The sequence below is a fragment of the Oryctolagus cuniculus genome, chromosome 9, assembly GCF_051225735.1.
Source record: "Oryctolagus cuniculus isolate XC-2025 breed Fujian yellow rabbit chromosome 9, ASM5122573v1, whole genome shotgun sequence".
NCBI lineage: Eukaryota > Metazoa > Chordata > Mammalia > Lagomorpha > Leporidae > Oryctolagus > Oryctolagus cuniculus.
In genome coordinates this window covers 128181407-128208351 of record NC_142875.1, presented here as the reverse complement: position 1 = coordinate 128208351, position 26945 = coordinate 128181407, and the positions used below count along the sequence as shown (strand labels likewise).

The 26945-nt window shown below is 52.2% G+C and overlaps 1 protein-coding gene and 1 long non-coding RNA gene across 9 annotated transcripts; one reads left to right on the top strand and one right to left on the bottom strand.

The window, feature by feature from the left end:
* Positions 1 to 724: 724 nt before the first annotated feature.
* ETFBKMT (electron transfer flavoprotein subunit beta lysine methyltransferase) lies at positions 725 to 15749 on the bottom strand. 8 transcript variants are annotated; one of them, XM_089303947.1, is made up of 4 exons: positions 13534 to 15749; positions 7923 to 8329; positions 1845 to 1975; positions 725 to 1206 (listed from the first exon to the last, which is right to left on the bottom strand). In XM_089303947.1, the coding sequence occupies exons 2-4, from the start codon at positions 8219 to 8221 to the stop codon at positions 863 to 865; spliced, it is 774 nt and encodes a 257-aa protein (XP_089160073.1). In that variant the 5' UTR covers positions 8222 to 8329; positions 13534 to 15749; the 3' UTR covers positions 725 to 862. The 8 variants fall into 8 exon arrangements, with proteins under 8 accessions (XP_089160073.1, XP_008257655.3, XP_089160072.1 ...); XM_008259433.5 differs by lacking the exon at positions 13534 to 15749 and adding an exon at positions 9700 to 9857; XM_089303946.1 differs by lacking the exon at positions 13534 to 15749 and adding an exon at positions 9700 to 9839 and having other exon boundaries at positions 7923 to 8525.
* LOC138843898 (uncharacterized) lies at positions 9970 to 20610 on the top strand. The gene is made up of 2 exons (XR_011379050.2): positions 9970 to 10422; positions 20117 to 20610. It is a non-coding gene; the product is annotated as an uncharacterized LOC138843898 (long non-coding RNA).
* Positions 20611 to 26945: the final 6335 nt, after the last annotated feature.

Below are 26945 nucleotides of genomic sequence, written 5' to 3'. Positions count from 1 at the left end.
TTTCTCCTTGCTGCCTGGCTCACCTCCACCCAACCCGCCACGACCAGCTCCCACTAGATGTCAGACTCAGGAGCCACCTGATCTTGGACTTCAAACCTTGAACTGCCAAGCCAGAATAAACCTTTTCCCTGCCAAGAAGCTCCTCCCAGGTATTTTAGTTAAGCAAACAAAAACTTGACTAATACACTCATGTACTCTATACTAACTGCATCGTTGATCTTTACCAATAACTTTTTAAAATATGGTATTCTGGAGTGGGTGTTGTAGTACAGCAGGTTAAGCCTAGTCTCTTAGGATGCCCACATCCCATATCAGAGTGGCAGCTGAAGTCCCTGCTATTCTGCTTCCAGTCCAGCTTTCTGCTAATGTACCTGAAAGGCAATGGATGATGCCTCTGATTCTTGAGTTTGGGCCACCCGTGTGGGAAACCTAGATGGAGTTCTTGGCTTCTGGCTTTGACAGCCCAGCCCCAGCGGTTGTAGCCACTTGGGGAGTGAACCTGTGGATAACATGTCTCTCTGTGTCACTCTGCCTTTCAAACTGTAGATTCTGCTACAGTATCTAATTCCCCTTCACTCGTTAAATTACCCACTACTACCCATAATCATATTCCTACAATAGTAAAACTAGAAAAGAAAATTATGCACAGAGAAAGGTGCACCTAGCATGCACAGAAATGCAGAACAAGTCCCTTGACAAAGGCTGACAACACTTTAAGCCTTCATACTTTGGAATCAACACGTGCCATTTAATAAGACTTAAAGATTTATGTTCTTTAAGCTGGAGAATGTCTCCTGTGGGGAAAGCAGTCAAGGGTAAATCCAAAAATAACTATGTTTGTACTTGGAAGCACTTTGACAAGTCAAGGCTGGAAATCCCACACCGAGCTTGTGGTTAGTCCATTGTTGTCCTGCCTGGTAGATTCTGTCAGGGGATAGTCCACCACCTTATGCAGCTGATGCTGAATGCTGTGGACGCTGAACTGGGGCCGCCCCGGGTCACCAATCAGCACGCGGGTTCTGTGGGTCCAGCAGCAGTCCTTGAGCCACTGGTGGAGACGGTCTGCGAGGTCTGCATCATAGAACATGTCTCCAAGTACAATCAGGTCCCACCGACCTCGTTCCAAATTCAAAATGTCTTGGGTTAAAATGGGAACAGGATCCAGTTGGTTCAATTCACAATTCAGTGTAATGGCCACTCCTGCAACTTTAAAAATGATATAATGAATTAGTATATGCTAGGCTTTGATTCCCTACTGATGAATTTAAATGATTTAGAAACTCTCCTGACAATGTAGGTATTCCCTTTTTCTTGAACACTGGTTTTTTAGGTAAAGGAAACCTAGTATTTACACTACCATGAGCTACATTCTGCATATCCTAAATATATAACTGAATATCCTAAAACAAAAAAAAAATAATACAAGACACCTGGAAATGCTGGATTTTAAGAACATGTGCTAATCTCAATATCCAAGAAACTTGGTTTTTTACTATGGACAGTTCCACAAGCTTGGGCTTGAGCAAGGTAGCAAGTTATAACTGACACCCTGCTGTGTTTTTTAAAAACAGGATCTCCCAGGACTGTATCTCCCCCAGGGGCAGGCGTTTGCCCTAGTGGCTGAGATTTAAGATGCCACTTGGGACGCCTGCATCCTGCACTGGAGTGCTTACGGTCAAGTTCCAGCTCTGCTTCTCACTCCAGCTTCTTGCTAATGCACACCACAGGAAGCAGCAGGAGATGGCTCAGTACTCAGGTCCCCGCCTCGCATGTGACAGGCATGGATTGAATTCCCTACTCCCAGCTTTGGCCTGGCCCTTATTTTTAAAGTATGAAATCCTTACCAGGGTCTATGTCATTGGCCAAAATCCTTGATGCTCCACTCATCTTTGCAGCAATAGCTGTAGCTCCACATCCACTCCCAAGATCTAATATGGATTTTCCTCTGACAACATCAGGATTATCCAAAATATACCTAGTGGCAAAGAAAGAAAATGTGTCTTACAGAAACAGGAAAAAGTCAGTAAAAGGTATCCCAAAAATAAAAAGAGAGAGAGAGAGAATGACTTGGGGATGACTCAACAAAAAACTAGTGGAACTTAGCAGAAGAACTTGGTTCAACCTGGACAAGTTTGGCCTGACTTGAGTGAAACATGAAATCCATGTTCAGGGATGGGCAGAGGCAGCAGGAGAGGGAACCTTGGTCTTTCTCTTCAGCAGCCTTGAAGGAGCTAGTTATGTTCCTCACATCGACATCTTCTCGAAAGGGTGTTAAAGGGCAGGCGTTGTGCAGCCGTAGGTTGGGCTGATGCTGGAGATGCCCACATTGGATGCCTTCTGATCCAGCTGCCTGCTGTGCACCTGGAAGGCAATGAATGATGGCCCCATGTGGGAGCCCCTGCTGGAGTTCCTGGCTCCTGGCTTTGGCCTGGCCCTGCCCTTGCTATTATCAGGCATTTGGGAAATGAACCAGCAGATGGAAGCTCTCTCCCTATCTGTCTCACTGTCCCTCTCTCTTTCACTTTGCCTTTCGGATAAAAATAAATAAATCTTTTTTAAAAAGGGGTATTTAGCACTTACAATGATCCAAAAACTAGGAATTAAGATTGACCAAAAAAAAATGCTAAAATAGAACTAAGTATACTTGACCCAAAATTCAGCTTCATTTTGATTATTTATCATAGAATATTTGACTCATTTGCTTGAATTTTATTATAATGACCTCTTTTGTTAGGCCAACCAAGGAATTTGGACCAATACTAAATAGTTATCAAACATGTGAAGATGGATAAGACACCAAAATAATAAATGTCAGCTGACATTTGGTGTTAGAATTGGGTATCAAAGAACAGTGGGGACTATGGCAAAGTAGAGTTGTACATGCTCCAGCTCTTTGGGCCAAGTCGCCACCAGAATTCCAGTGTTCCCAGACATTTTTACATGAAATCTAATTTTTTCTTTAAGTTTCACCAGTACAGGCCAAACAAAACACACTTATGGGTCCCTCAGTTTATAACTCTGATTCAGTCTCAAAGAAGTTGACTGAGCTGAAAATCAGTCACTTCAAGAGACGTCTCTTAAACTGTCAGCATTTTAAACCTACGCTGAGGCAGACGTCGGGGACAAGTTAAAGATGCCATGTGGGACGCCCACGTCCCGTGCCGAAGGTCCTATGTTTGAGTCCCATGCCACTCACACTTGGGAGACCTGAACTGAGTTCTTGTCTCCTGGCTCCTCTTGGCCCAGTTTCTGGCTGTGGTAGGCATTTACAGAGCCAGCACATGAGAACAAATGGGATTTCTTTTTCTCTCTGCCTTTCAAACAAAAATGAATAAGTTTTTAAAAATAAATGTTGTAACTAAATAAAGCTTGAAAATCTGGGAACACAGCAACCAGAATATTAAATTGTTTGATATCACCTGAAAATTTTTCACATTTAAAACTATATTGGGGGCCGGCGCCGCGGCTCACTAGGCTAATCCTCCGCCTAGTGTGGGGAGCAACTCGGACTGGACTGAGTTACTGGAATTAAGACTTATTCTATGCATCTGCTCTCCCACAATATGGCGCTGGGAGAGGAGAAAACAGCTTCTACACAGCTGCCTCCAGTTCAGCCAATAAACTGTAGGACTTGCTCCTGATTGGAGAGCAGCGTACTCGGCGTGTGGGCAGCCGAGTTGGGATTGGCAGAGGAGGACTATAATGGAGGAGAGAGACGGCATGCACCAGGAACATCTACGAGGAACATCTAAGGGGAACATCTGTGCAGCCCCCCAGAGAGCCGGCCAGCGGTGTGCCGCTCCCCTGCGGAAGTGGGGAATGTGGCCAGGGGGAACTGCCCTTCCACGGAGGTGGAAGGGATAGTAGCCAACCCGGGAAGAACCAGCAGCAAACCCGGGGAGGGCCGAGCAGACGAAAGAACAGTGCAGGGTCCTGTGTCGTTCCTCCACGAAGAGGGGGAGCGACATAATGGTGCCGTGACTCGGATAGGAAACCTAGGACGGATAGAAAACCTAGGAGAGAAGAAACGGGAAGAAGTGGAAAATACCAGAGAGAGAGACTAGCAAAGAGCCTAGGGAAAAGCCGGACGGAATAGGTGCCGGAAGAAGCTATTGAAAGCCTAGGCATAGACTCGGATATGGACTGTGGGAAAGAAGTTAGGATTGAAAGCGAAAGTGAAAGCTTTCATAGACTCGGATGCGGACTATGGCGGGGAAGCTAGGAGACTGAAAGCGAAAGTGAAACCTGGAGGAGGCTTGGACTCGGATACGGACTGTGGGGAGAAGCCAGGAGAAATGAGAGGAATATTGTTGGAAGAAAACTTAGGTAAACATACCGGGTAGAGAAAAATGTTAGGGAGGATGAAGCCGCGAGTGCAGGCCGAGGCGAAGACATAAGCCACCTTGGAATTCTTCAAGTCACCCCGGGGAGCAAGAGGCGAAGATCTGGAACCAGAGGCAGAGACGTGGGCCGCCAGGTTGAAATTCGCCAGGTTAGTCCGGGGAACTTGGACTGAATGCTGGTGGTGGCGGAAACATTCGCGGAAGCCGCCGCGTGCAGAGAGAGCACGGGGCGTGAATAGATAGGGAACGCGGGGCTGGCGCGAGGCCGTGGTGCGGGCGCGAAGTGCGTGGAGACCGCGGAGCGTGCGCGCAGAGCCGGGAACCCGCCGGCGGGGCGAGGCGCCGGGAAGCCGCGCAGAGCTGTGAAGCTGCCGCGGGGCGAGGTGCCGAGAAGCTGCTACGGGGCGAGGTGCCGAGAAGCAGCCTCGGGGCGAGCACCGCCGGGAAGCCGCAGGGATAAGAGAAACAGAAGTTTAGAAGTAAAAGGAGAGAAATAGGAATGCTGGAAGATAGAAGTAAAATGGGAGAAATAGGAATGCCCGGAGATAAAGAAATAGAGAAATAGAGAGGCCTCCCTACAACACTGCAATGTGAGAGCTTGGATTCGGTCTGCCTGATTAGGGAAGTGGTGAGCACCTGCGGGCGGCTAGCAGCTTATGCGCCGCAGGTCACCGAAGACAGGCACATTATCAACACCAATAAGTCACCCCACAACATGGCAATGAGAGAGCTTGGATTCGGTCTGCCTGATTAAGGCGGTAAGCACCAGCAAGCAGCTCGACCAGAGTATGAGCTGCAGGTCACCGAAGATAGGCACGAACCAACACTAATAAGTCTCCCCCACAATACGGCAATGAGAAGGCCTGGATTCGGTTTGCCTGATTGTTAGGGCTTGTAAGCCCCTGCAGGCAGAGCAGAGCATGCGCTGCAGGGCACCGAACACAGGCACGCATCAGCGCCTAAAAACCTCCTCACAACATGGCGAAGAGAGGACCCGGATTCGGTTTGCCTGATTGATAGGACTTGTAAGAACCTGTGGCAACTCTAGCAAGTAGAGCAGAGCGTGTGCCGCGGGACACCGAAGACAGGCGTGTATCAACGCCAAAAAATAAAAAGAAAGGGGGATCTGTGGGGAGCAACTCGGACTGGACTGAGTTACTGGAATTAAGACTTATTCTATGCATCTGCTCTCCCACAATATGGCGCTGGGAGAGGAGAAAACAGCTTCTACACAGCTGCCTCCAGTTCAGCCAATAAACTGTAGGACTTGCTCCTGATTGGAGAGCAGCGTACTCGGCGTGTGGGCAGCCGAGTTGAGATTGGCAGAGGAGGACTATAATGGAGGAGAGAGACGGCATGCACCAGGAACATCTACGAGGAACATCTAAGGGGAACATCTGTGCAGCCCCCCAGAGAGCCGGCCGGCGGTGTGCCGCTCCCCTGCGGAAGTGGGGAATGTGGCCAGGGGGAACTGCCCTTCCACGGAGGTGGAAGGGATAGTAGCCAACCCGGGAAGAACCAGCAGCAAACCCAGGGAGGGCCGAGCAGACGAAAGAACAGTGCAGGGTCCTGTGTCGTTCCTCCACGAAGAGGGGGAGCGACAGCCTAGCGGCGCCGGCACACCGGGTTCTAGTCCCGGTCGGGGCGCCGGATTCTGTCCCGGTTGCCCCTCTTCCAGGCCAGCCCTCTGCTGTGGCCAGGGAGTGCAGTGGAGGATGGCCCAGGTGCTTGGGCCCTGCACCCCATGGGAGACCAGGAAAAGCACCTGGCTCCTGGCTCCTGCCATCGGATCAGCGCGGTGCGCCGGCCGCGGCGGCCATTGGAGGGTGAACCAACGGCAAAAAGGAAGACCTTTCTCTCTGTCTCTCTCTCTCACTGTCCACTCTGCCTGTCAAAAAAATAAAAAAATAAAAAAATAAAAAAAACTATATTGGGGGCCGGTGCCATGGCTCACTTGGCTAATCCTCCACCTGTGGTGCCAGCATCCCATATGAGCTCCGGGTTCTAGTCCCGGTTGCTCCTCTTCCAGTCCAGCTCTCTGCTGTGGCCCGGGAGGGCAGTGGAGGATGGGCCAAGTGCTTGGGCCCTGCACCCTCATGGGAGACCTGGGGGAGGCACCTGGCTCCTGGCTTCCGATTGGCGTCGCCATTTGGGAGGAGAACCAGCAGAGGGAAGACCTTTCTCTGTATGTCTCTCTCTCACTGTCTAGCTCTATCTGTCAAATAAAAAAAAAAAACAACACTATACTGGGTGGGGTATTTGGCCTGGCAGTTAAGATGGGAACGCCCCACATCAGAATCCCTGGGTTTGGTTCCCAGCTCTATTTTCTGACTCCAGTTTCCTGTTAATTCAGACGCTGGGAGGCAGCAGTGATAGGTCAAACAATGGGGTTCCTGCTACACATATGGGAGACCTGGATTGGGTTCCTAGCTCCTGTCTGTTGTGGGCATTTGAGGAGCAAGCCAATGGATGAGAAATCACCATATGTCTGTCCCTGTCTCTCTCAAATAAACAAACTTCTAAAAAAATGAAACCATATACAACATGAATTCTATAGGCTACACCATTCCTTTGAAACAGAGTGCTTATCACCCTTTTGTTTTATAACCCCAAAGCATAAACAGATGACATAATTTCCCAATCCTAGATGAAGGCTCATGAAAAGCTCCTGCCTTTGCTTCAGCAGTACTGATAACATTTGGCTCTGTGAGAAAATGCCCTGAGAATACCTGTGCAGTGTGGAGAGTTGGGAGGAGACCTTAAAAATGTGGATTCGGGGGGGTGGGTTAATCTGCAGCCTCAGATCCTGGCATCCGTATGAGCATGTTGGAGTCCCAGCCTCTCCACTTCCTATCCAGCTCCTTGCTACTGTGCCTGGGAAAGCAGTGAAAGATGGACCAAGTGCTTGGGCCCCTGCCACCCAGGTGGGAGACCTGGATGGAATCCCAGGCTCCTGGCTACAGCCTGGCCTATATCGTCTGTTGTGGCTATCTGGGGAGTGAACCAGCAGATAGAAGATCTCTGTGTCTCTTTCTCTTTCTCTTTCTATCACTCTGCCTTTCAAATAAATCTTTAGAAAAAAAATACTAAGCTTGTGTCAGAAGGTGAAAACAGCATGCAAAAATATAGCTAAATTGGTCTAAATATAAAAACAAGAATCCTTTGGGGCTTGGAGTTCTTAGGGGGTGGGATTACACTTTTATTTACTCTTATTAATAAGGAGTCCACTTCTCCGACTGCCAAGAAGTTCTGGCAGTAACCTCATCCCACATCAGTCTTCCAGCTACAATCCCTGTCCTCTCTCAACTTAACTGAGAACCCAGACTCCTGAGGCCCTCCTGTTCCTGGCAAAGGCCAAAGCCGGACACGCCAGCGCTGTTCCTAGAGGAGACAAAGGAGACAACTCTGTTCCCCGGGAGACGGACCCTCCACCTGGCTTTAGGAGGCAGTCACAGTCCCAAACCTGTGCGGGCCTCCGTGACTTGCGATGGTTTTGGTGGGGGCAGCAGTGTCGGAGGGAGCTGAAAAGCCAAAGGAACTGTAGTAGCCCTGCAGGTTCAGCACTCAGCGGGGCAGTACCTGGACAGGGCCTGGCCTCCGGGCCAGTAGACTGCCCAGTAGGGTTCCCTGTGCGGCCACCGGTCAGCCTTTTCCCACCAGAACTTGCATCTGGGAGTCAGCAGTCGCAGCTGGATTTCGGGAGTGAGGCTGCCGCGGCCGGTGACTTCGGTGTTCTCCTCCAGAAAAGCTTTCAGCGCCGGGTCCAGAGAGCTGCCCGCGCAGTGGCCCCGGGGACACAGGGGGAAAGCCCCGCCTCTGCTGGCCCTCAGGAGCCTGCAGCCACTCCCCGAGGCTCGCCAGGAGAGCCGCAAAGCCATGAGGCCTCCTCCAAAACACGCGTCCGCGGATGTCACGTGGTCAGGGCAGCTCCTCACGGAAGTGCGAGGTCTGTCTCCAACTTGATCTCAAGCAGAACGTCTGGGTCTCTGAAAGCAGAGAATACTGACAAGTTCAAGGCTGACCAGCATCTCCAGATGCTGAGATAAAAGACTGCAGTGCGAGCTCCAGACCTGACATTCACAAGTGTGAATTCTTCCATACGAATGCCTCGGCCGTCAACCTGGCGAAATCCAGTCTCTTAAAGGGATGGATGCCTCTTCACAGCAGAGCGCTTTTCCTAACCTAGAGGCATGCGTAATTAAATTAAATGCTTATGCAGATCCTCAGGAAAATGCCTCTTCTATAAAATAAGGTGTAGCGTTACAGTTCTTTCATGCATTTTGTAAATGAGTTCTCCATAAGCAGGCATGGCGGACAACTAGGCACAAAACACACAACAGTCCCTGAGTTCGGGAAGCTTTATTGTACTGCTGGGACAGGGCAGTCAGCAAGGCACAGCTGTTGCCTTTCTGAAATCCAGCCGAGAGCTGTGGGGTCACCGAATTATACTGTGGGCAGATACGCAAATACTGATTACATTGCACCACTAAAGAATGTTGATTCACAAAGTGATGCAATCAAGGTTCAGATTATTTCTTTGAAAAAAAAAAAAACTATGGGTTTAACTGTAATAAAAACCATCAACTCCCAAATCTCTTTCTGTAAATATCTCTGTTGACTGGATTTTACAAAGTCTGGTCTGAAAACACATATTCTGATAGCAACAGCTCCACTCGATTAAGTAGGAACGACAAACAACAACTTAAACACAAATTAGACACCCAGGTGTTTGGGGCTCTAGTCTGTTCTGCAAATATATGTAAATCAGTCTTTTTTGTTAATTACGTAATTTTTTATTTATTTGAAAGGCAGAGGGACAGACAGAGATCTCTCACTCACAGGTTCACTCACCAAAAGCCATTAACAGCCTGTACTGGGCCAAGGCAAAGCCAGGAGCCTGGAACTGAGTCCAGGCCTCCCACATGGGTGGAGGGACCCAGGTACTCAGCCCTGACTGCTGCCTCCCAGGGTGCCCGTGAGCACGAAGCTCTCACCTATGGGAGGTGGCATCTAACCAGGAAGGCGAACGCCTGCCCCTGACAGGTCCGCTCAGGTATCAGAAACTGAGCAGGGATCAAACGCCGAGGGCTACAAGGCACAGGACGCAGGCTGGGGGAAAGACAGGATGGGCTGTGGCGAACGTAGACTCCGCATGCTGCCGGGTGTTCCAACTGCTCAATCCGGAATGCAGGTATTTACACTTAATTTCCACGCGCGATTCGTGCACGGCAGGTCCTAGTCTGAGAACGGAGTAGCCTTCCAGGGGGCATTCGCCGTCCCACCGTGATGGCAGGGGGATCCCACGCTCCGGCAGTCCACCTTAAAGGGGCAGGTGCCGCCCGCCCTGTCTCCTCACCTGGATTAGCCAGCACGGAGCGCGCAGAGCTCCAGCGCCACTGGCGCTCGCGGCGCGCGGGGCCCGCAGCCGGTGGGGAGGCTGGCACGGGGCGCGCGGGGCCCAGGCGGGCTGCGGGACCGCGGCGGGCTGCGGGGCCCGGCTCCGCCCTCGCTCCCAGCAACGCTCGCTCTCCCCACCCCCCCAGCCCCGCGCTTCCTTCAAAGGGCAGGAAGTGCGCAAACCCGGGGGCGCCCTGGGGAATCGGTGCACTGTCTGCCGACCTGTGATTTCTAAAACCAATCTTTCTGAGACGTTGCGTGTAGCATTTGCTGCGTGCCAGGCACACCGCGGGCCCTGCGCAAAGCGTAGGGAGTGGAGCCCCGAAGAAGCCTTTAGGACGCTGGCACTGGACTGCGTTTCAGTCGTCACGGACGGCCTCGCTGTTGTAAGAATTTTCCTCCATGCAAAGTGTAAATCCCTCTGCACCTTGATCGCTCCCCTTCTGCACCCAGGTGTCCATCTGACCTTCCGTGCCCCCAGGAACTCACCGCCTCGCCTGAGCTGCGCCCAGGAGCAGCACCAGTCGCTGGGGTTCCCGCTTTCCCTGCAGAGTGGAATTCAGGAGCTGCGGCAGGGAAGTGAAACCTGAAATCCCTTGTCAGTTGCTTCCTGATAACGGATGGGATTCGGTTTCCTTGGGACCTGCACTTATTAACTTCTAGGCTGCTTTTTATTTAAAAGGTATTTATTTATTTAATTTTATTTGGAAGCCGAATGTCAGAGAGAATCTTCCATTGACTGGTTCACTCCCGAAATGCCTGCAACAGCTCAGGCTGAGCCAGGAACTCAATTCAGGTCTCTGTGCATGGTAGAGACCCATAACCTGCTGCCTCCCAGGTGTGCACTGGGAAGAAGCTGGATCAGAAGGGGAGGCCTGACTGTGTCCCAGGCCCTCTGGTGTGGGTGAGGGCATCCCACACAGCGGTTTAACTTCTGTACCACAAAGCCTGACATTGCTTTTTAAAAATTGGCTGCTGGGGCCAGCATGGTGGCACAGCCGATGAAGCTGCTGCTTACAGCCCAGCACTGCATCTGAGCCCTGGCTGGAGTCCTGGCTGCTGCAGTTCCAATCCAGCTTCCTGCTGATGTGCCCGGTGGCAGCACATGAAGGTCCCAATACTTGGGCCCCTGTCACCCAGTGGGAGACCTGGATAGAGTTTTTGGTGTCTGGCTTTGGCCTGGCTCAGACCTAGCTGTTGTGGCCTTTTGGGGAATGAACCAGCAGGTGGAAGATCTGTGTCTCTCTCCCCTGACCCCCACCTTTGTCTCTCCCTCTCTCTGATGCTGTATCTTTCAAATAAATACTAAGTAAATCTTTAAAATAAGTGAAGTTAGCTGCTTTGGTAGATCTTTTTTTTTTTTCTCCTCTACTAACAACTTGTGATTTTCACACATTGGATACTCTGGCTAGCAATAAACCGCAGTACAGGCTCAAGATCGACTTGTCTAAGAAGTGTTTTCAGCTACCTCCCATATTCACAGTGAATAGCTCAGACATCCCACTTGCTGCTTCGGAAACCAGAGGGAAGAGGCAACCTTAGCATTAAAAAAAAAAGATCTATTTATTTATTTGAAAGGCAGAGCAACAGAGATGGATTAAGAAACAGAGAGAGAGAGATCTTCCACCTGCTGGTTACTCCCCAGGTGGCCATGACAGCCAGGTCTGGTGCAGGAACCAGGAACTCCATCTAGATCTCCCGTGTGGACAGCAGGCATCCAAGCACTTGGGCCATCTTCTGCTGCCTTCCAGGCACATAGCAGGAAGCTGGATTGGAAGTAGAATAGCCGGAACTCAAACCGGTACCTACCTTCCTTGCTCCCTCCTTCCCTCCCTCCTCCCTTCCTTCCGGGTTGGGAGCAAACACCTTCTGGAATGAGGACCTTAAAGACCTACCGTCAGACAGAGTGGGCCAGGGGACCTCCGAGGGCCAGTGCCTACACAGGTGGGGAGGCCGGAGGAACGCCCTGGGGCTCTGGGGCTGGTCTTGGGGAGGGAGGGATTCTGTTCCCCAGGACCCACCTTGGGAAGGGGGACTCTAGTTTCTGCGGCTCACCCCCGGAGGGCTGAGGGGTGAGAGACAGATTAGCAGGATAAGTTCAGAGAGACACTTTGTTCTGGGGGCCTTTCAGGAGCCGTTTTCTGAGCCCAAACAGGGTATATTGAAAGTAGGAGCTTTGGCATCTACCTCTCTTTCTGTAATACAGTAGTTCAATTAACACTTTTCTCGTCATTCCAGCTAATGAGGTGCCTGAAATGATGAGCAAAAAATAACTTCCTTTGCCATTTTGTACTATGTATTTTGTAATATATGTAATTTACTTAATGCATACATACAAAATATAATATGTAAATGCATGTAAAGGTCAACAGTTTGAGGCCGGCGCCGCGGCTCAATAGGCTAATCCTCCGCCTTGCGGCGCCAGCACACCAGGTTCTAGTCCCGGTCAGGGCACCGGATTCTGTCCCGGTTGCCCCTCTTCCAGGCCAGCTCTCTGCTGTGGCCAGGGAGTGCAGTGGAGGATGGCCCAAGTACTTGGGCCCTGCACCCCATGGGAGACCAGGAGAAGCACCTGGCTCCTGCCTTCGGATCAGCGCAGTGTGCCGGCTGCATCTCGGCGGCTGCGGCTGCGGTGGCCATTGGAGGGTGAACCAACGGCAAAGGAAGACCTTTCTCTCTCTCTCTGTCACTATCCACTCTGGCTGTCAAAAAAAAAAAAAAAAAAGATCAACAGTTTGTAAATCTTTATGAATTCTGTTTAAATTTATAATACATTTCAGTGCAATTTCACATACCAGTCTTTTTTTAAAAAAAGATTTTATTTATCTATTTGAGAGGTAGAATTACAGACAGTGAGAGGGAGAGACAGAGAGAGAGGTCTTCCATCTGCTGATTCACTCCCCAAATGGCCTCAATGTGTGGAGGTGCACCAATCCAAAGCCAGGAGCCAGGAGCTTCTTCCAAGTCTCCCACATGGGTACAGGGGCCCAAGCATTTGGGCCATCTTCTACTGCTTTCCCAGGCCAGAACAGAGAGCTGGACTGGAAGAGGAGCAACCGGGGCTAGAACCCAGTGCCCATATGGGATGTTGGTGCCAAAGGCAGAGGCTTAGCCTAATGTGCCACAGTGCCAGCCCCCCACACAACAGTCTTAAGATGCAAATAACTTGTACATTAAATTATACCTAAACAGTGTGATTTGCCTGTCATTCCAGAGTGTGTTTCTCACCAGATATTTTTAAAAATGCTTTATTTATTTATTGAATTTTGAAAGGCAGTCCAATAGAGAGAGAGGGAGAGAGAGAGAGACGTTCTATGCTGGTTCAGCTGCTAAATGCCTACAACAGCTAGGGTTGGGCCAGGCCAGTGCCCGAAACCAGCAACTTCACCCAGGTCGCCCATGTGGGTGACCGGGGCCCAAGTACTTGAACCAGCACTCGCTGCTCCTCAGGACGCACCCTGGCCAGGAGACTGAAGCAGAATCGGGATTCAAGCCCAGGCTCTCCCTGTGGGACGCAGTCCCCACGGAAGCGGGATTCGAGCCCAGGCACTCGCTGTGGGACGCAGTCCCCACGGAAGCGGGATTCGAGCCCAGGCACTCGCTGTGGGACGCAGTCCCCACGGAAGCGGGATTCGAGCCCAGGCACTCGCTGTGGGACGCAGTCCCCACGCAGGGCTTTGACAGCTTGCCCCCTCCCAGACTGTTGAAGGAAGACGTGTTTTCCTGCATCTTGAGCCTCCTTCCAGCTCTTCCCTCTGCAAACTGCCCTTGCAACACATCGTCGGCGCCACACCTGCCTGTGGGAAGCGTGGGGTTCCTCTCCTCAGTCCCTCCTCTGTGGTTCGTGGCGGTGGCTCCTTCCGTGGTCTCCAGGCAAACCTTTCCCCCCTGCTCCCCACACCCAGCCCGCTGGCCCTTTAAAACTTGTTGGCTGCAACAGGAATGGCGCTCCCCGTGGGAAGCTCTGCTGACGAAGCTATGGTGCCATCTGGTGATAATCTAGCGTAACACCTGGCACGTATGCCGCGCTGACTAGATGTCGGCTGAAATAACCGGTTTGTTTGCAGGATCGAAGTTAATTCCGAGCAGGCTGCTTCACAAGTTTTGGTCCGGTCACAGGCTTCCTACGTTTTCTTATAGGGAGGGTATATGCATTGAGTCGGATTTAACGAGCAGATTTGCGTCACAATTAATCCCACTCAAAATCAAAGACGCAGGACGGGCATTGTGGTGCAGCGGCTTAAGCCACAGCTTGGCAATGCCTTCCTCCCATATGGGAGTGCTGTGTTGAGTCCCAGCTGCTTTGCTCCTGATCCAGTTTTCTGCAGAGGCACCAGGGAGGCGGCAGATGATGGCTTAAGTGCTTGGGTTCTGCCTCCCATGTGGGAGACCCAGATGCATTTCCTGGCTCCTGGCTTCCCACTGGCCCAGCTGCAGCTGTTGTGGCCTTTGGGGAAGTCAGCCAGCAGATGGGAGATCTCTCTCTCTCTCTCTGTCTCTCTCTCTCTCTGTCACTGACACTCATTCTCAATCTGCCTTTCAAGTAGATGAAAGCTAAAAAAAAAAAAAAGGCAGAGAAGAGGGGCATGTTTGCGTAGCACTGAAGCCACTGCTTGGGTTGCCTGCATCCCTTAGGAGAGTGCCTGGGCTCAGGTCCTGCTAATGTGTACCCTGGAAAGCAGCAGGTGACGGCTCCAGTACTTGAGTCACTGCCACCCATGTGGGAGAGTCAGATGGAGTTCAGGGCTCCTGACTCCAGCCTGGCCCAGCTCTGGTTTTGCAGGCATTTGTGGAGTGCAGTCGTAGATGGAAGGTGTCTCTCTGTCTCTTCCTGCCTTTCAAATGAACAAAAGTAAATAAATGTAAAATAAAGAAGCAACTGTTAACAAGACAAGGATCAAAGAAGAGAGCAAAACATTTGGCCTAACAGTTAGGATGCCTGCATCCCACATCACACTGCCTGGGGTTGTCTCTCTCATATGGCCAAGGCGGACCCTGGAAGGTAATGGCAGTGGCTGTAGTAATTGGGTCCCTGCTACCCTTGAGGGAGACCTGGGCTGCGTTCCCAGATCCTGCCTGCAGCCCTGCCCTGCTCCAGTTGTAGGCTTTTTAGCACTGAGCCACTCCCTGGTTAGGAGGTCTCCCTCTTCTCTCTTCTCTCTCTCTCTCTTTCTCTTTCTCTTTCTCTCTCTCTCTTCTCTTTCTTTCTCTCTCTCTCTCTTCCTCTCTCTCTTTTTCTCTCTCTCTCTCTTTGTCTCTTTCTCTATCTCAATTTAAAAATTCTTGTAAAGAATTAGTTGCTGGAAGGTGTATATTAAGCTGTAAACTTGCACACCTGGTATGCCTAGATACATCACTGACAGACAGGCTCTTTGGCGTCTGGAATCCAGCTTCGCGTGGAAACTTAGTTTTGTTGGGGTTTTCCCCCTGTGTTTACCTTCTGATCAAGGTAAACTGATTGTGAACAGAGAGTTGATATATTAGATCTGGAAATCTGTCTTCAACACCAGTTCTTATGTCTTTTTGTTGTTGTTATTAAATATTTATTTATTTGAACAGTGGAGTTACAGAGAGACAGAGAAAGAGGTCTTCCACCCCTGGTTCACTCCCCAGATGGCCACAACAGGTGGAGCTGGGCCGTTCCGATGCCAGGAGCCCTCGGCTGCGGCAGGTGAAGTGGTGGTTCCCCAGTTACCATTTGTTCCTTCAGTTTTCCCGGAGAGCCCTAGAGAGCTCTTCCACTGAGCTGCAGAGAGGTTAGGTGGGATTTTCCCAAGTGGGAAACTTAAAAACCAAGTTTCTTTGTTGCTGTCAGAGCAGTTGCTTTGCAAGAAAAGGCTACCCAGCCAGACAACAGAGACAGAGTAGTAAGAACACATTCGTTGTCCCACAAGGAAGAAAATGAGTTAAATCTATTCCTGGAGAGTTAAAGGGTGCAAAGACCTTGGCTCATATCAGTGTTGTGTCTTTATGGTGTTCCCAGGAGTATGGTTTGGGCTGATGGATCACGCTCCAGTGACACCCTTGGAAATCCTGTGGAAGGTTTAAGTTGTTGTTGTTTGTTTGTTTGTTTTTTTTTTTTTTTTTTAAGATTTATGTATTTTACTTGAAAGGCAGAGTTAAAGAGAGGGAGAGGCAGAGAGATCTTCCATCCACTGGTTCACTCCCCAAATGTCTGTGACAGCTGGAGCTGGTCCAGTCCAAAGCCAGGAGCCAGGAGTTTCTTCCAGATCTCCCACAAGGGTACAGGGAACCAAAGACTTGAGCCATCTTCTACTGCTTTCCTAAGCCAAAGCAGGGAGCTGGATCAAAAGTGGAGCAGCTGGGACTTGAACCAGTGCCCATATGGGATGCCAGCACTGCAGGCAGCAGCTTTACTCGCTACACCACAGCTCTAGACCTGTCAAATGCATATTATTAAAGACTGCACAAATAAAAGATGTGGCATGGGGCCAGCGCTCTGGTGCAGCGAGTTAAAGCTCTGGCCTGAAGCGCCAGCATCCCATATGGGCTCCGGTTCTAGTTCTGGCTGCTCCTCTTCCAATTCAGCTCTCTGCTGTGGCCTGGGAAAGCAGTAGAAGATGGCCCAAGTCATTGGGCCCCTGTACCCATGTGGAAGACCTGGAAGAAGCTCCTGGCTCCTGACTTTGGATAGGCTCAGCTCCGGCCATTGCAGCCATCTGGGGAATGAACCAGCAGATGGAAGACCTCTCTCTCTGTCTCTGCCTCTCTTTGTAACTCTGTCTTTCAAATAAATAAAATAAATATTAAAAAAAAAAAAGATGTGGCTATGCTGTGAGAAGTCTCCCCTACTGGTAGCATCTTATATTACTATGGTACATTTATTATCACCAATGAACCGATACTGACACATTATTCTTCACTAAAGTCCATGTTTCATTCACATTTTGCTGGTTTTTACTCCATATTCTTTTTTTTTTTTCTGTCCCAGAACACCACGTTTGCATTGAGCTGGTGTCTTCTTAGGATTCTCTTGATGGGTCAGTTTCTCGTGATTTCATTACTTGGGATACCCTGACAGTTCTCAGGAGCACTGGTCGGATATTTTGTAGGACGCCCTCTTTGGAATTCGGCTGTTTTGCTCCTGGTAAGACTATGACTGGGGGATTCAGGCAGGAAGATCACAGAAGTAAAGCACATGGTACCAGCATGACCCACGACTGCTGGTGTGGACCTCGGTCACCTGGCCCAGGTGCTGTTCCTCGTACCCCTCTGCTAGAGAGCTCCCTCGTCCCGCTTCTAGTCGTGTGCTTTGGAAGAAGGCTATCCCACTTGGGGTGCGGGATGAGGAACTCTGCCCCTCCTGCCCAAGGGAGCAGCATCTGCGTAGTCATCAGCTCATCAGCTCCTCCTGGGTCTTGGCCTCAGGCCCCCCGGACCAGAGCTACACTGTGGGGCGCCTGAGGCCCCTGGAGTCTTGGGTCTTGGGACTTGACAGCTTCTGTGTCCACGCGAGCCCGTTCATTATATCAAGTCTGTTCTTCCAGGGTCCAGCACCCCAGCCTGCACCAGCCAGGCAGCCTGCCTGCCTCCTGCAGCCTCTGCTCTCACTCACCTTTCCAGGGAGGCCCTGGACCACTGTGGAAGACAGCAGCACAGCCACGCCCCCCTGCCGTCCCTCTCCCCCACCTCCAGCACGGTCATGGCCATCTGACCAAGCATAGCTTAGATGTCCCTCATTTACTTGGCCACCATGTCTCTCCCCACTGGAAGACAGAAGGACCTGGCTGTATGCACAGCACTGAGTGCGGCACGCAGCAGGCGCTCAATAAATAGTGTGGAATGAGTGAGGGCAGAGGCAATATGAGTTTAGAAAAAGAAATCGTTATTGTGAAACTAGATGGTGGCCGGCACCGCGGCTCACTAGGCTAATCCTCTGCCTAGCGGCGCCGGCACACGGGGTTCTAGTCCCGGTCGGGGCGCCGGATTCTGTCCGGTTGCCCCTCTTCCAGGCCAGCTCTCTGCTGTGGCCCGGGAGTGCAGTGGAGGATGGCCCAAGTGCTTGGGCCCTGCACCCCATGGGAGACCAGGAGAAGCACCTGGCTCCTGCCTTCGGATCAGCGTGGTGCACTGGCCACAGCGCGCCAGCTGTGGCGGCCATTGGAGGGTGAACCAACGGCAAAGGAAGACCTTTCTCTCTGTCTGTCTCTCTCACTGTCCACTCTGCCTGTCAAGAAAAGAAAAGAAGAGAAGAGAAGAGAAGAGAAGAGAAGAGAAGAGAAGAGAAGAGAAGAGAAGAGAAGAGAAGAGAAGAGAAGAGGAAAGAAAAGAAAAGAAAGAAAGAAAGAAAGAAAGAAAGAAAGAAAGAAAGAAAGAAAGAAAGAAAGAAAGAAAGAAAGAAAGAAAGAAAGAAAGAAAGAAAGAAAGAAAGAAAGAAAGAAACTAGATGGTGAGAAAAAGCTCAGGTCCAAGAAGGGGACATTAGCAATCGATGCCAGCGACATCAATCAGACACACACCCTTACCTCAGTGATCTCAGCGGCAAAGTAAGTGTGGAATGTGGGTATTGTTAGGACTTCTGATTTGTAGGTTAAAAAGCCGGGGGAAGGGAGCCGATGCTGTGGCGTAGCAGGTAAAGCTACTCCCTGCATCTCTGTAATGCTGACTTTCAAATAAATAAATAAATATTTTTTTAAAAAATGGCAGCCCAGGGGCTAAGGAACTTGCGAAAAGCCTCGTAAATAAGCAGCAGTGGATCTGGAGTGAGGAGGAGCAGCCCGCCTGGCTCCAGAGCCTGGAGCATGGTCACTAGGCCGCACCCTCTGCCCGCAGGGATGCAGACTCAGTAACAGGAGAGGGGAAAGCGTGGAAGACAAGAATGATGACCAGCTCGTCGTGCGGAGAGGCAAGGCCAGGTGCAGGTGTAGGGCAGCAGACGAGAAGGCTGGGGCGGAGCCAGCATGCCTGGGCCCTCGCGTGCCGGGCTTGGAAGTGTGGGTTCCAGCAGGAGCTTACACTGGGAGTCGTGCTAGGTGTGTGAGCAGAGCAGTGCAAACAGCAGGTCAGAGCTGGCCACAGCACCTTTGGGAGTCAAGCCTCAGAGAAAGGAGGGCTGGCAGGGTGGAAGGGGAGCGGTCTCATCACCGAGCTCACAGCGCTCTGTGCCTCTTCAATGTTTGTGTGTTTGCTTGCTTTTATTTGCAAGGCAGAGAGGCAAAACTCCCCCATCCGAATGTCCACAGCCGCTGAGGCTGGGCCAGGCTGAAGCCGGGAGCTGGGAGCTGGGAGCTCCATCCAGGTCTCCCACAGGGGTGGCAGGGACCCATTTGCACCATCACCAGCTGCCTCCCAGGGTGCACATGAGTAGGGAGCTAGAATCAGGAGCCAGAACCAGGAATTGAACCCAGGCACTCTGACATGGGACACAGGGCTCTGAACCACCAGACCACACGCCTGCCCCAAATTCTGTGCACTTTAATTGCACATCTAAAAAGAAAGGCAGCCCAGTCACCCTCACTCACTGTCCCGTCTCCTTCAAATAGATGTAGGTTCCAGGTCTCTAATTAGCTGCCGTCAGTAGTACACAAACAACTCATGGACTGCGTGCTGTCCTTTATATAAAGTGTTTAACCTGCACCTGTTCAGAAGAGGAAGGTGATGCTGAGGACCGGGGAGGGGGCTCCCTTCACTTGCCTGTAGAATCAGACTGTTGGGCTGGAATAGACTTTGAAGGTCGTGCTCACCACGGCCCACCTAACGTGCAGCCTTCCTACAGCGTCTGGAGAGCACCAGTATGCTTCCCGTGAAGCCCGCTTCTGAGAGGGGAGACAAGGCGGCACTGCGCAAAGCCTCTCCCCACCACCAAGAACATCGGAGAAGAATGTCACGGACACCCCCAAGAGACTGGGTGCCAGCGGCAAGAATCGTTATCCTTGTGAAAATGCAGTCCAGAAATGTTTCCTCTCCCTTGCTGGACTTGAGCTGAATTCTTGTTTATTTTTTGGTGTGGCAGAAGTTCAGGAAGGGAATCCAGGGGAAAGTAGAACAATGATCATCGATTGCAGCTCGAAGGCAGGCGCTCTCTCTCACCATCTCATCTAATTCTCACGACAACCAGTGTGAGGAAGAAATTACTATTTCCGGGCCAGGCGTTTGGCCTAGCGGTCGGGATGTCTGCGTCTCACATCGGGTACCAGGTCCAAGTTCTAGTTCTGCTCCCCATCCCAGCTTCCTGCTAATACAGATTCTGGGCGGGGGTGGGGGGGTCTCGCCTGGTTGGGTCCCTGCCACCCACGTGGAGGACCTGGACTGAATTCCTGTTTCCAGCTTCAGCCTGGCCTAGCCCTGCCTGTCGTGAGTGTTTGGGGAACGAGCCAGTGGAGGGGACTTTGAGAGCTTCCCATTTTCTCCCGCAGCCGTGACCAGAAGTGGCTCTGCACCTGTGCATGGAATTTCAAGAGACCAAAGAAGGCAAAAGGAAGAAGTACTTTCCTTAAAAGGATGCGTGAGAATGGGGGGGGGGGTGTTGGCGCTGTCTGAAATGGAATTAACTCAGCTTTATAAGCAGCACAGGAGGGGGCGGGGTGTTGTGGTTCAGCAGTTCCGTTATCACTTGGGAGACCCGCATCTCATATCGAGTGCGTGAGTTCAAGTCCCACCTCTGCTCCCAGTCCAGCTTCCGGCTTTCCTGCTAATGTGCACCCTGGAAGGCAGCAAATGATGGCTCAAATGATTGGGTCCCAGCACCAACGTGAGAGAACTTGGCGGAGTTCCTGGCCCCTGGCTTTGTCCTGGCCTACTGCTGGCTGTTGTATGCATTTGGGAAGTGATACAGTGGATGGAAGATTCTCTCTCTCTCTCTCTCTCTCTCTCTGCCTTTCAAATAAATAATAATAATGATAATAATAAACTACTCCAGGCTGTCCTGACCGTTTGTCCTTTTGACCTTTGCATGTAGGAAACTTGGTACCAGCAGATGATGGAGTGGAACCTGCCCAGAGGTCCTGCCACCCACTGAGCAGTGGGCAGTCTTCACTGGGCACCTCGTGTCCATGTGATTCAATAATACTTTATTCTGTTTTCTCCAGTTTCAATTAAAAAGGAGAGAAAAATTTTATAAGTAAAGATAATACCTAGACCATATAAACAGAATACACTTTGGGGCGCTGCACTGTGACATAGCAGGTAAAAGCTGCCTCCAACGGTGCCAGCATCCCTGTGGGCACCGGTTCAAGTCCTGGCTGCTCCACTTCTGATCCAACTCTCTGCTGTGGCCTGGGAAAGCAGTAGAAGATGGCCCAAGTCCTTGATCCCCTGCACCCATGTGGGAGACTTAAAAGAAGCTCCTGGCTCCTGGCTTCGGATTGGCACAGCTCCAGTTGGGGACTGAACCAGCAGATGGAAGATTCTCTCTCTCTCTCTTTCTCTCTCTCTGTCTTCCTATGCTTCTCTATAACTCTGACTTGCAAATAAATAAATAAATCTTTTTAAAAAATAGAATATAATTTGAACAGAGACGGCTCTCAGAAGAACAGAGCCTGAGTCACAGTCGAATGTCTGCTGACCAACTGTGGCAGAAAAGAGGAAGACCAGAGAACACATGCCAGCTACTGGAAGTTATATCTGAGGCCAGTGCGGTAAAATGAAGAATTTCCTCGTCCATGTCACCTCTCTGATGGACAGAAAATCCTGAACAGGTAAATTCAGGCATAGTATACAGGTCCAAACTTTCCACTTTAATTTTTTATTCTTTAATTTTTACTTATTAATTATTTGCAACCTAGAGACAGAGAGAGTTCCTACAATCTAGGGCTTCCTCCCCAAATACCCACAACAACCAGGGTTGGCCAGGCTGAAGCCAGAGCCAAGAACTGGGCACCCAGGCTGGGTCTCCCTCGTGGGTGGCAGGGATCCAAGTACCTGAACATCCCTTACTGCCTCTAGGATGTGCAGTGGCAAGGAGCTGGGTGGGAGGTCTGAGTTTTTTTTTTTACATATATATTTAGTTTATTTATTCGAAGGGCAGAGTTAGAGAAGAAGGAAGGGAGTGTGGGGGAGAGAGAGAGAGATGGATTTTCCATTCACTGGCTTACTCCCCAAATGGCCATAACGTCTGGGACTGGGGCTGGTGCTGGGCCTGGCTGAAGCCAGGAGCCAGGAAATCCATCTGGTCATCCGCGGTGGGTTGCAGGGCCCCAGTACTGGGACCATCTTCTGCTGCCTTCCCAGGCACGTTAGAGGCACATTAGCAGGAAGGCGGACTGGAAGTGGAGCAGCCAGGACACGAACTGACTCTCATATGGGAAGCTGGCATCCCAGGGCATGGCTTAACCTGCTGCTTTTGGTTCTTAGAAATGTGGTACCTGTGTACAAGAGTAAGGCCAGCACACAGCAAGGAAGCCAGTGGGTCACGTGGCTCCCCGTGTTGGCCACCAGAGGGCACCTTCGGCTCATAACTGCCTGGCTATGGGCCCAATAAGCAGAAGCAGGGTCTTTCCCGTGCGGTTTGAGGAGGAAAAAGCAACCTGCAGTTGAAGGGTCCATTCAGTCGGGATCATGACTTGTTAGACGTTGTAACCTAGAGGCTGCCAGAGAGTCAGGATGTAGCTGGTTTTTGCCGCCTCGCTCACATACCTTGTGTAAAGGTTCCCAGTTGTAGGCCCCTGCTTCACTGACTCCCTGGGCTCTCCCAGGGGCCTGCGGAGCCGTTCCAGCCTGACCCGGCCCCGGCAGCCACATCTGCCGACCCTGCTGACCTCACCTCTGTGCGGTCTGGAACAGCCCATCTCCGTGAGATTCTGACCGCGGATTTTCATGTCCTCAAACAAGATAAGCTGTCACGGTTACAGCTGTGCGCCTAGGAGCTGTTGACGGTGACAGGGGTCAGAGTCTAGACTGCACCAGACTCTCGGGCAAGGAAATGGAGGCCACTCAGCCAGTCTCGGTTCCCCCGCCCCGACCCCATGCTTGCTGAGCCCGTCAGTTTGCTTTCCGTGCTCAGCACCTTCCCTCTAGCTCGCAAGCTGCCCTCCGGCACTCTAAACCACAGGAAAGTGGGGGGCGTTGCGGCACAGCAGGGTAAACCACCACTTGGACGCCTGTGTCCCATACGGAGCTGCTGGTTCGAGTCCCTGCTCCTCCACTTTCCATCCAGCTCCCTGCTGATGCACCTGGAAGGCAGCGAACTATGGCCCAAGCACTCGGGTTTCTGTCACTTACGTGGGAGACCCAGATGGAGTTCCTAGCACCTAACTTTAGTTGGCAAAGTCCCAGCTGTTGTGGCCATTTGTGGAGTGAACCAGCATATGAAAGATCTCTCTTCCACCCCCTTCCAAATAAATAAAAAAAGCATTTAAAAAAAAATCACCAGATCGTGGCCGGCGCTGTGGAGTAGTGGGCTAAGCCTCCGCCTATGGTGCCAGCATCCCACATGGGCGCTGGTTCGAGTCCCAGCTGCTCCACTTCTGATCCAGCTCTCTGCTATGGGAAAGCAGTAGAAGATGACCCAAGTCCATGGGCCCCTACACCTGCATGGGAGACCCAGAAGAAGCTCCTGGCTCCTGCCTTTGGATCAACTGGGGAGTGAACCATCAGATGGAAGACCTCTCTCTCTTTCTGCCTCTCTTTCTCTCTCTGTATAACTCTGACTTTCAAATAAATAAATCTATCTTTTAAAAAAAAAATTACCAGATCACCTCTACAGCTCAGCCTGGGCGAGGCTAGCAGGGAACTCCGTGGGGACCCCTGCTCAGGCCCACCCAGGGCGGGCACTTGGAACCACCCACTGGCCGCTGCCTGCACTGACTGCTGGGCTCCTGCCTGCGGTGCCTGGTCCTAGAGGAGCCCTTTGCCTCTCAACCACTGCCGGTGTGAACCTGCTTCCTCAGCCCTTGAGGGCCTCCTGGTGTTTGAGCGCCGCTGCCAGGGTGGCTCCCTGGTCTGCCTGGCCAGCCTTGGCCCCGACAGCCGGCCAGCTCCCCTTGCTGTTTGTGTCCTGGGGTTCATGGCTGTGGATCACTTAATTCACCTATGCAGGCCTTCACGGAAAATAGGAGGGCACTTCGGAAGGGCTGCGGGAAAACGGGATTGAAAGACACGTTCTTCCGGGGCAGGCATTCGGGCTAGCGGCGGGGATTCTCATGTCTCTTGCTGGGACGCCTGGGGTCAAGTCTGCCTCCGCTCCTGATTCCAGCTTCCTGCCGAGACGCGGCCTGCAAGGCAGCGGTGATGGCCCAAAGGCTTGGGTCTCTGCTGTCCCTGGGGGAGGCCTGGACTGAGTTCCTGGCTCCAGGCTGCAAGCTGCATCAGCCCTAGCTCTTGTGGGTACTGGGGGGTATGCATCAGCAGCGGGGAGTGCTCTCTCTCTCTCTCTCTGTGTGTGTGTGTGTGTGTGTGTGTGTGTGTGTGTGTCTCGGGGGAAAAGTTCATTTTGGTACAAAAAAATCTGGAAATTCATAAATTTTTGTATGAGTTCACGGAAAAGGTGTATTAGGAACCTATGTATGGGTTTCAAAATTTGGGGGCAAAAATAAACTTATCTGGTGGCTCCATGTTTCCCTAACCCTTTTCCAGTCCCATCATTCAGAAGTGCCGGCGAGCTAGGGCCTGAGCACTCCGTTTTGTCTCTGGGTGACCCCTAGTCATGCCGCGTGTCCCGAGTGTCCTCTGTTGTTTCCAACCAGTCGCACTACTCATCTACTCAAAACCTAACCTTGTGAGAACGTTATCTGTAAGGACTGTTTACACTGAGCGCTGGGAACATGTGTTCAACGCCCCCCAGATAAGCGTCACCTTGCTTGTTCTAGCTCCTGTAGGGAATGCTTGGCTTTGGAATTAACTTCCGACAAGATGTGGCTTTTGCCTTTATTAGAGCTCAATCCAGGCTGCATGATTCGGAGAGCGTAAGTCCCGGTGCAGCCGCTGATTTCAAAAATAAAGACCTAGTTCGGCCCTCCTGTAACTTGCTGTTCTGAATATGGCAATTTCCATATGAAAACACCGTCTTTGCTGTTTGTGCGCTGACGTCCGATACTTCTCCCATCTCGTCTCAATCTCCCGGCGTCTCTGGAAGGCTAAGAGCCGGGCTCGGGAGAGCCAGTGCATCGGGCAAGTGGGAAAGGATGGGGAAGGGGCCTCCGTTCCTGCCCGGCGCAGGGGCTAAGACGGGTGCACCGCCCCAGCTCCCAGCTCCCCCGGGGCACCTGCACCCTCTGGTGTTTCAGTAAGGAAGCCACGCAAGCCGGCTGGGAAAGCAGGGGCCACTTCCACTCGCTCGTGTCTTCATCGACGCTAAGTGCTCACCGCCGCGTCCGCACAGCCCCCAGAAGGGGGGCTTCCCTCTCAGGTTCTCTGATGGAATCAGGCCGCAAGCAAGCCCCAGGGGAGGGGGACGGCTACCCAGGGACAGAGCTGCGCTCACCCTGCAGGGAAACCGGGAGGCGATGCGGCCCTGATTGTGCAGGGAGCCCAGGCTCGCCCTTTCTCCGAGACAGTCCAGCCCCGTCTCTGACGGCAGGGCACAGGCCGGCCCCGCTCGCAGCTTCAAGCCAGCAGCCCCTACCCCTGGGTTTCTGCCGTGTGGAAAGGGCTCCGCTGCGGGGGCAGCCTCGTGGGCCACCTCCGTGACCTCGGCACCCGCGTGAGGCCGCCCTCTCCGTGGCCAGCAGGCCAGAAAGCAGCGGGGGAGGGGCCGGTGCTGAAGTTGCCCCTGCAAGGACCCTAAATACCAGCAGGTGGAATTTCAAGTCTGGTTCTTTTACTTTTTTTTAATGACTCTTTTCTTTACAAAAGAAAGATTTATTTATTTGAGAGGTAGAAATGGGGGGTGGGGTGGGGTAGAGAGGCAGAGAGAGAGAAAGAGACAGAGAAAAGTTCCATCTGTTTGTTCACTCTCCAAATGGCCACAATGGCCCGAGCTGGGCCAATCTGAAGCCAAGAGCTTCCTCCAGGTCTCTCAGGTAGGGGCAGGGGCCCAAGCACTTGGGCATCTTCTACTGCTTTCCCAGGCACACGAGCAAGGGGCTGGATGGGAAGTGGAGCAGCTGGGGCTTGAACCACTGATGCGGCAGGCAGAGGCTTGGCCCACTGCGCCACAGCTCCGCCCCCAAAGTCTGGTTCTTAACAGTGTGCACCTGCTGTAGCGTATTCCTCCTCTCCCTGATTCTGGCTCCTCGGCTGCAAATAGAGAAAGGACGATGCCAGCCTCAGGTGGGTCAGTGTGGGAACTAAACACGCAACACGTGAGAGAGGCTGTGATTGTTATTTACTACGTACCAAGGTCCTTTAAAAAGCTCGTGGGAAAAAACAAAAGATGTTTATTTTGGTGCAAAAATGCGACATCCATACATTTTCCTGCACAACAGTTTTCATTACCTTTTTGAAGACCCCTCATATGCGTGGATTTCCAAGTGTCGTACAGCAAAATACAGCAAAAAGTTTGCTTTTCATTCCACTTTCCGTGGAGGTTTCTGAAGCACCCTCACACGCACCTGCGCCAACGCCACAGCCACTGCCCCGCCCCACCCCGCACCGCACCGCACCGCACCGCACCGCGGTCGTCCGCGCGCCCACGGACGCCCGGGGCGGACTGCGGGGTCTCGGCTGGGCGCCCGCCTGCGCGTCCCGGCCGCCAACGGAAGCCTTGCGGAGCCGGGCATCCGCTTCCCGGCTCCGGCTTCCTGCTCAGGTCGCTGACCTTCTGCCCCTCATCGCACCAACCCGCACTGAGTTCCCGGCTCGCAGTCTCCGCAGACGCGGGGAAAGCTGACCACCTCCCCTCTCCATTTCGGGGGGAGCCTGGGCTTAAGCTCCGGGCTTCCCACCCCCTGTCCAGGGAGACCCAGAGGAAATAAAGCCGTCTGCAGAAGATGGGCTCTGGGCGGTGGTCAAGGAGCGGGGGAGGGGGGAGAGGCCCCAGAAAGGGGGTCCCAGGGGCGGGGGCCGCACACCGGAGTGCAGGTGCCTGGGGCTGCAGCAAGTGTGGGTGCACACTGTGCGACAGCCAGGGCAGAGGAAAGCGGGAGGGGATGCTGATAGGCTCTGAGTGTCCGTTAGCTGCTTTGGCGAGGGCGTGCACGGAAGGAGGGCTGCTCTGGGCACGGGGGAGTCGTCAGAAAGCGGTGGGGGGCACTTTGGTGCTTGGGTGCCTGGAACGATTTTTGTCTCGCGGCTGGCTGGAACGACGCAGCCGCAGGTGCGAGTCCTCGCCAGGAGAGGGCGCGGTCGGGCTGCTTGTTCCAGACCCGT

Coding starts and splice junctions, on each gene's coding strand:
- ETFBKMT (XM_089303947.1), bottom strand. CDS start 8,221: ATGGCTTTGCGGCTCTCCTGGCGAGCCTCGGGGAGTGGCTGCAGGCTC. Junction 1,976..7,922: donor GGAGGCCAGGCCCTGTCCAG/GTACTGCCCCGC, acceptor CTTTGCCACTAG/GTATATTTTGGATAATCCTG. Junction 1,207..1,844: donor GGCCAATGACATAGACCCTG/GTAAGGATTTCA, acceptor TCATTTTTAAAG/TTGCAGGAGTGGCCATTACA.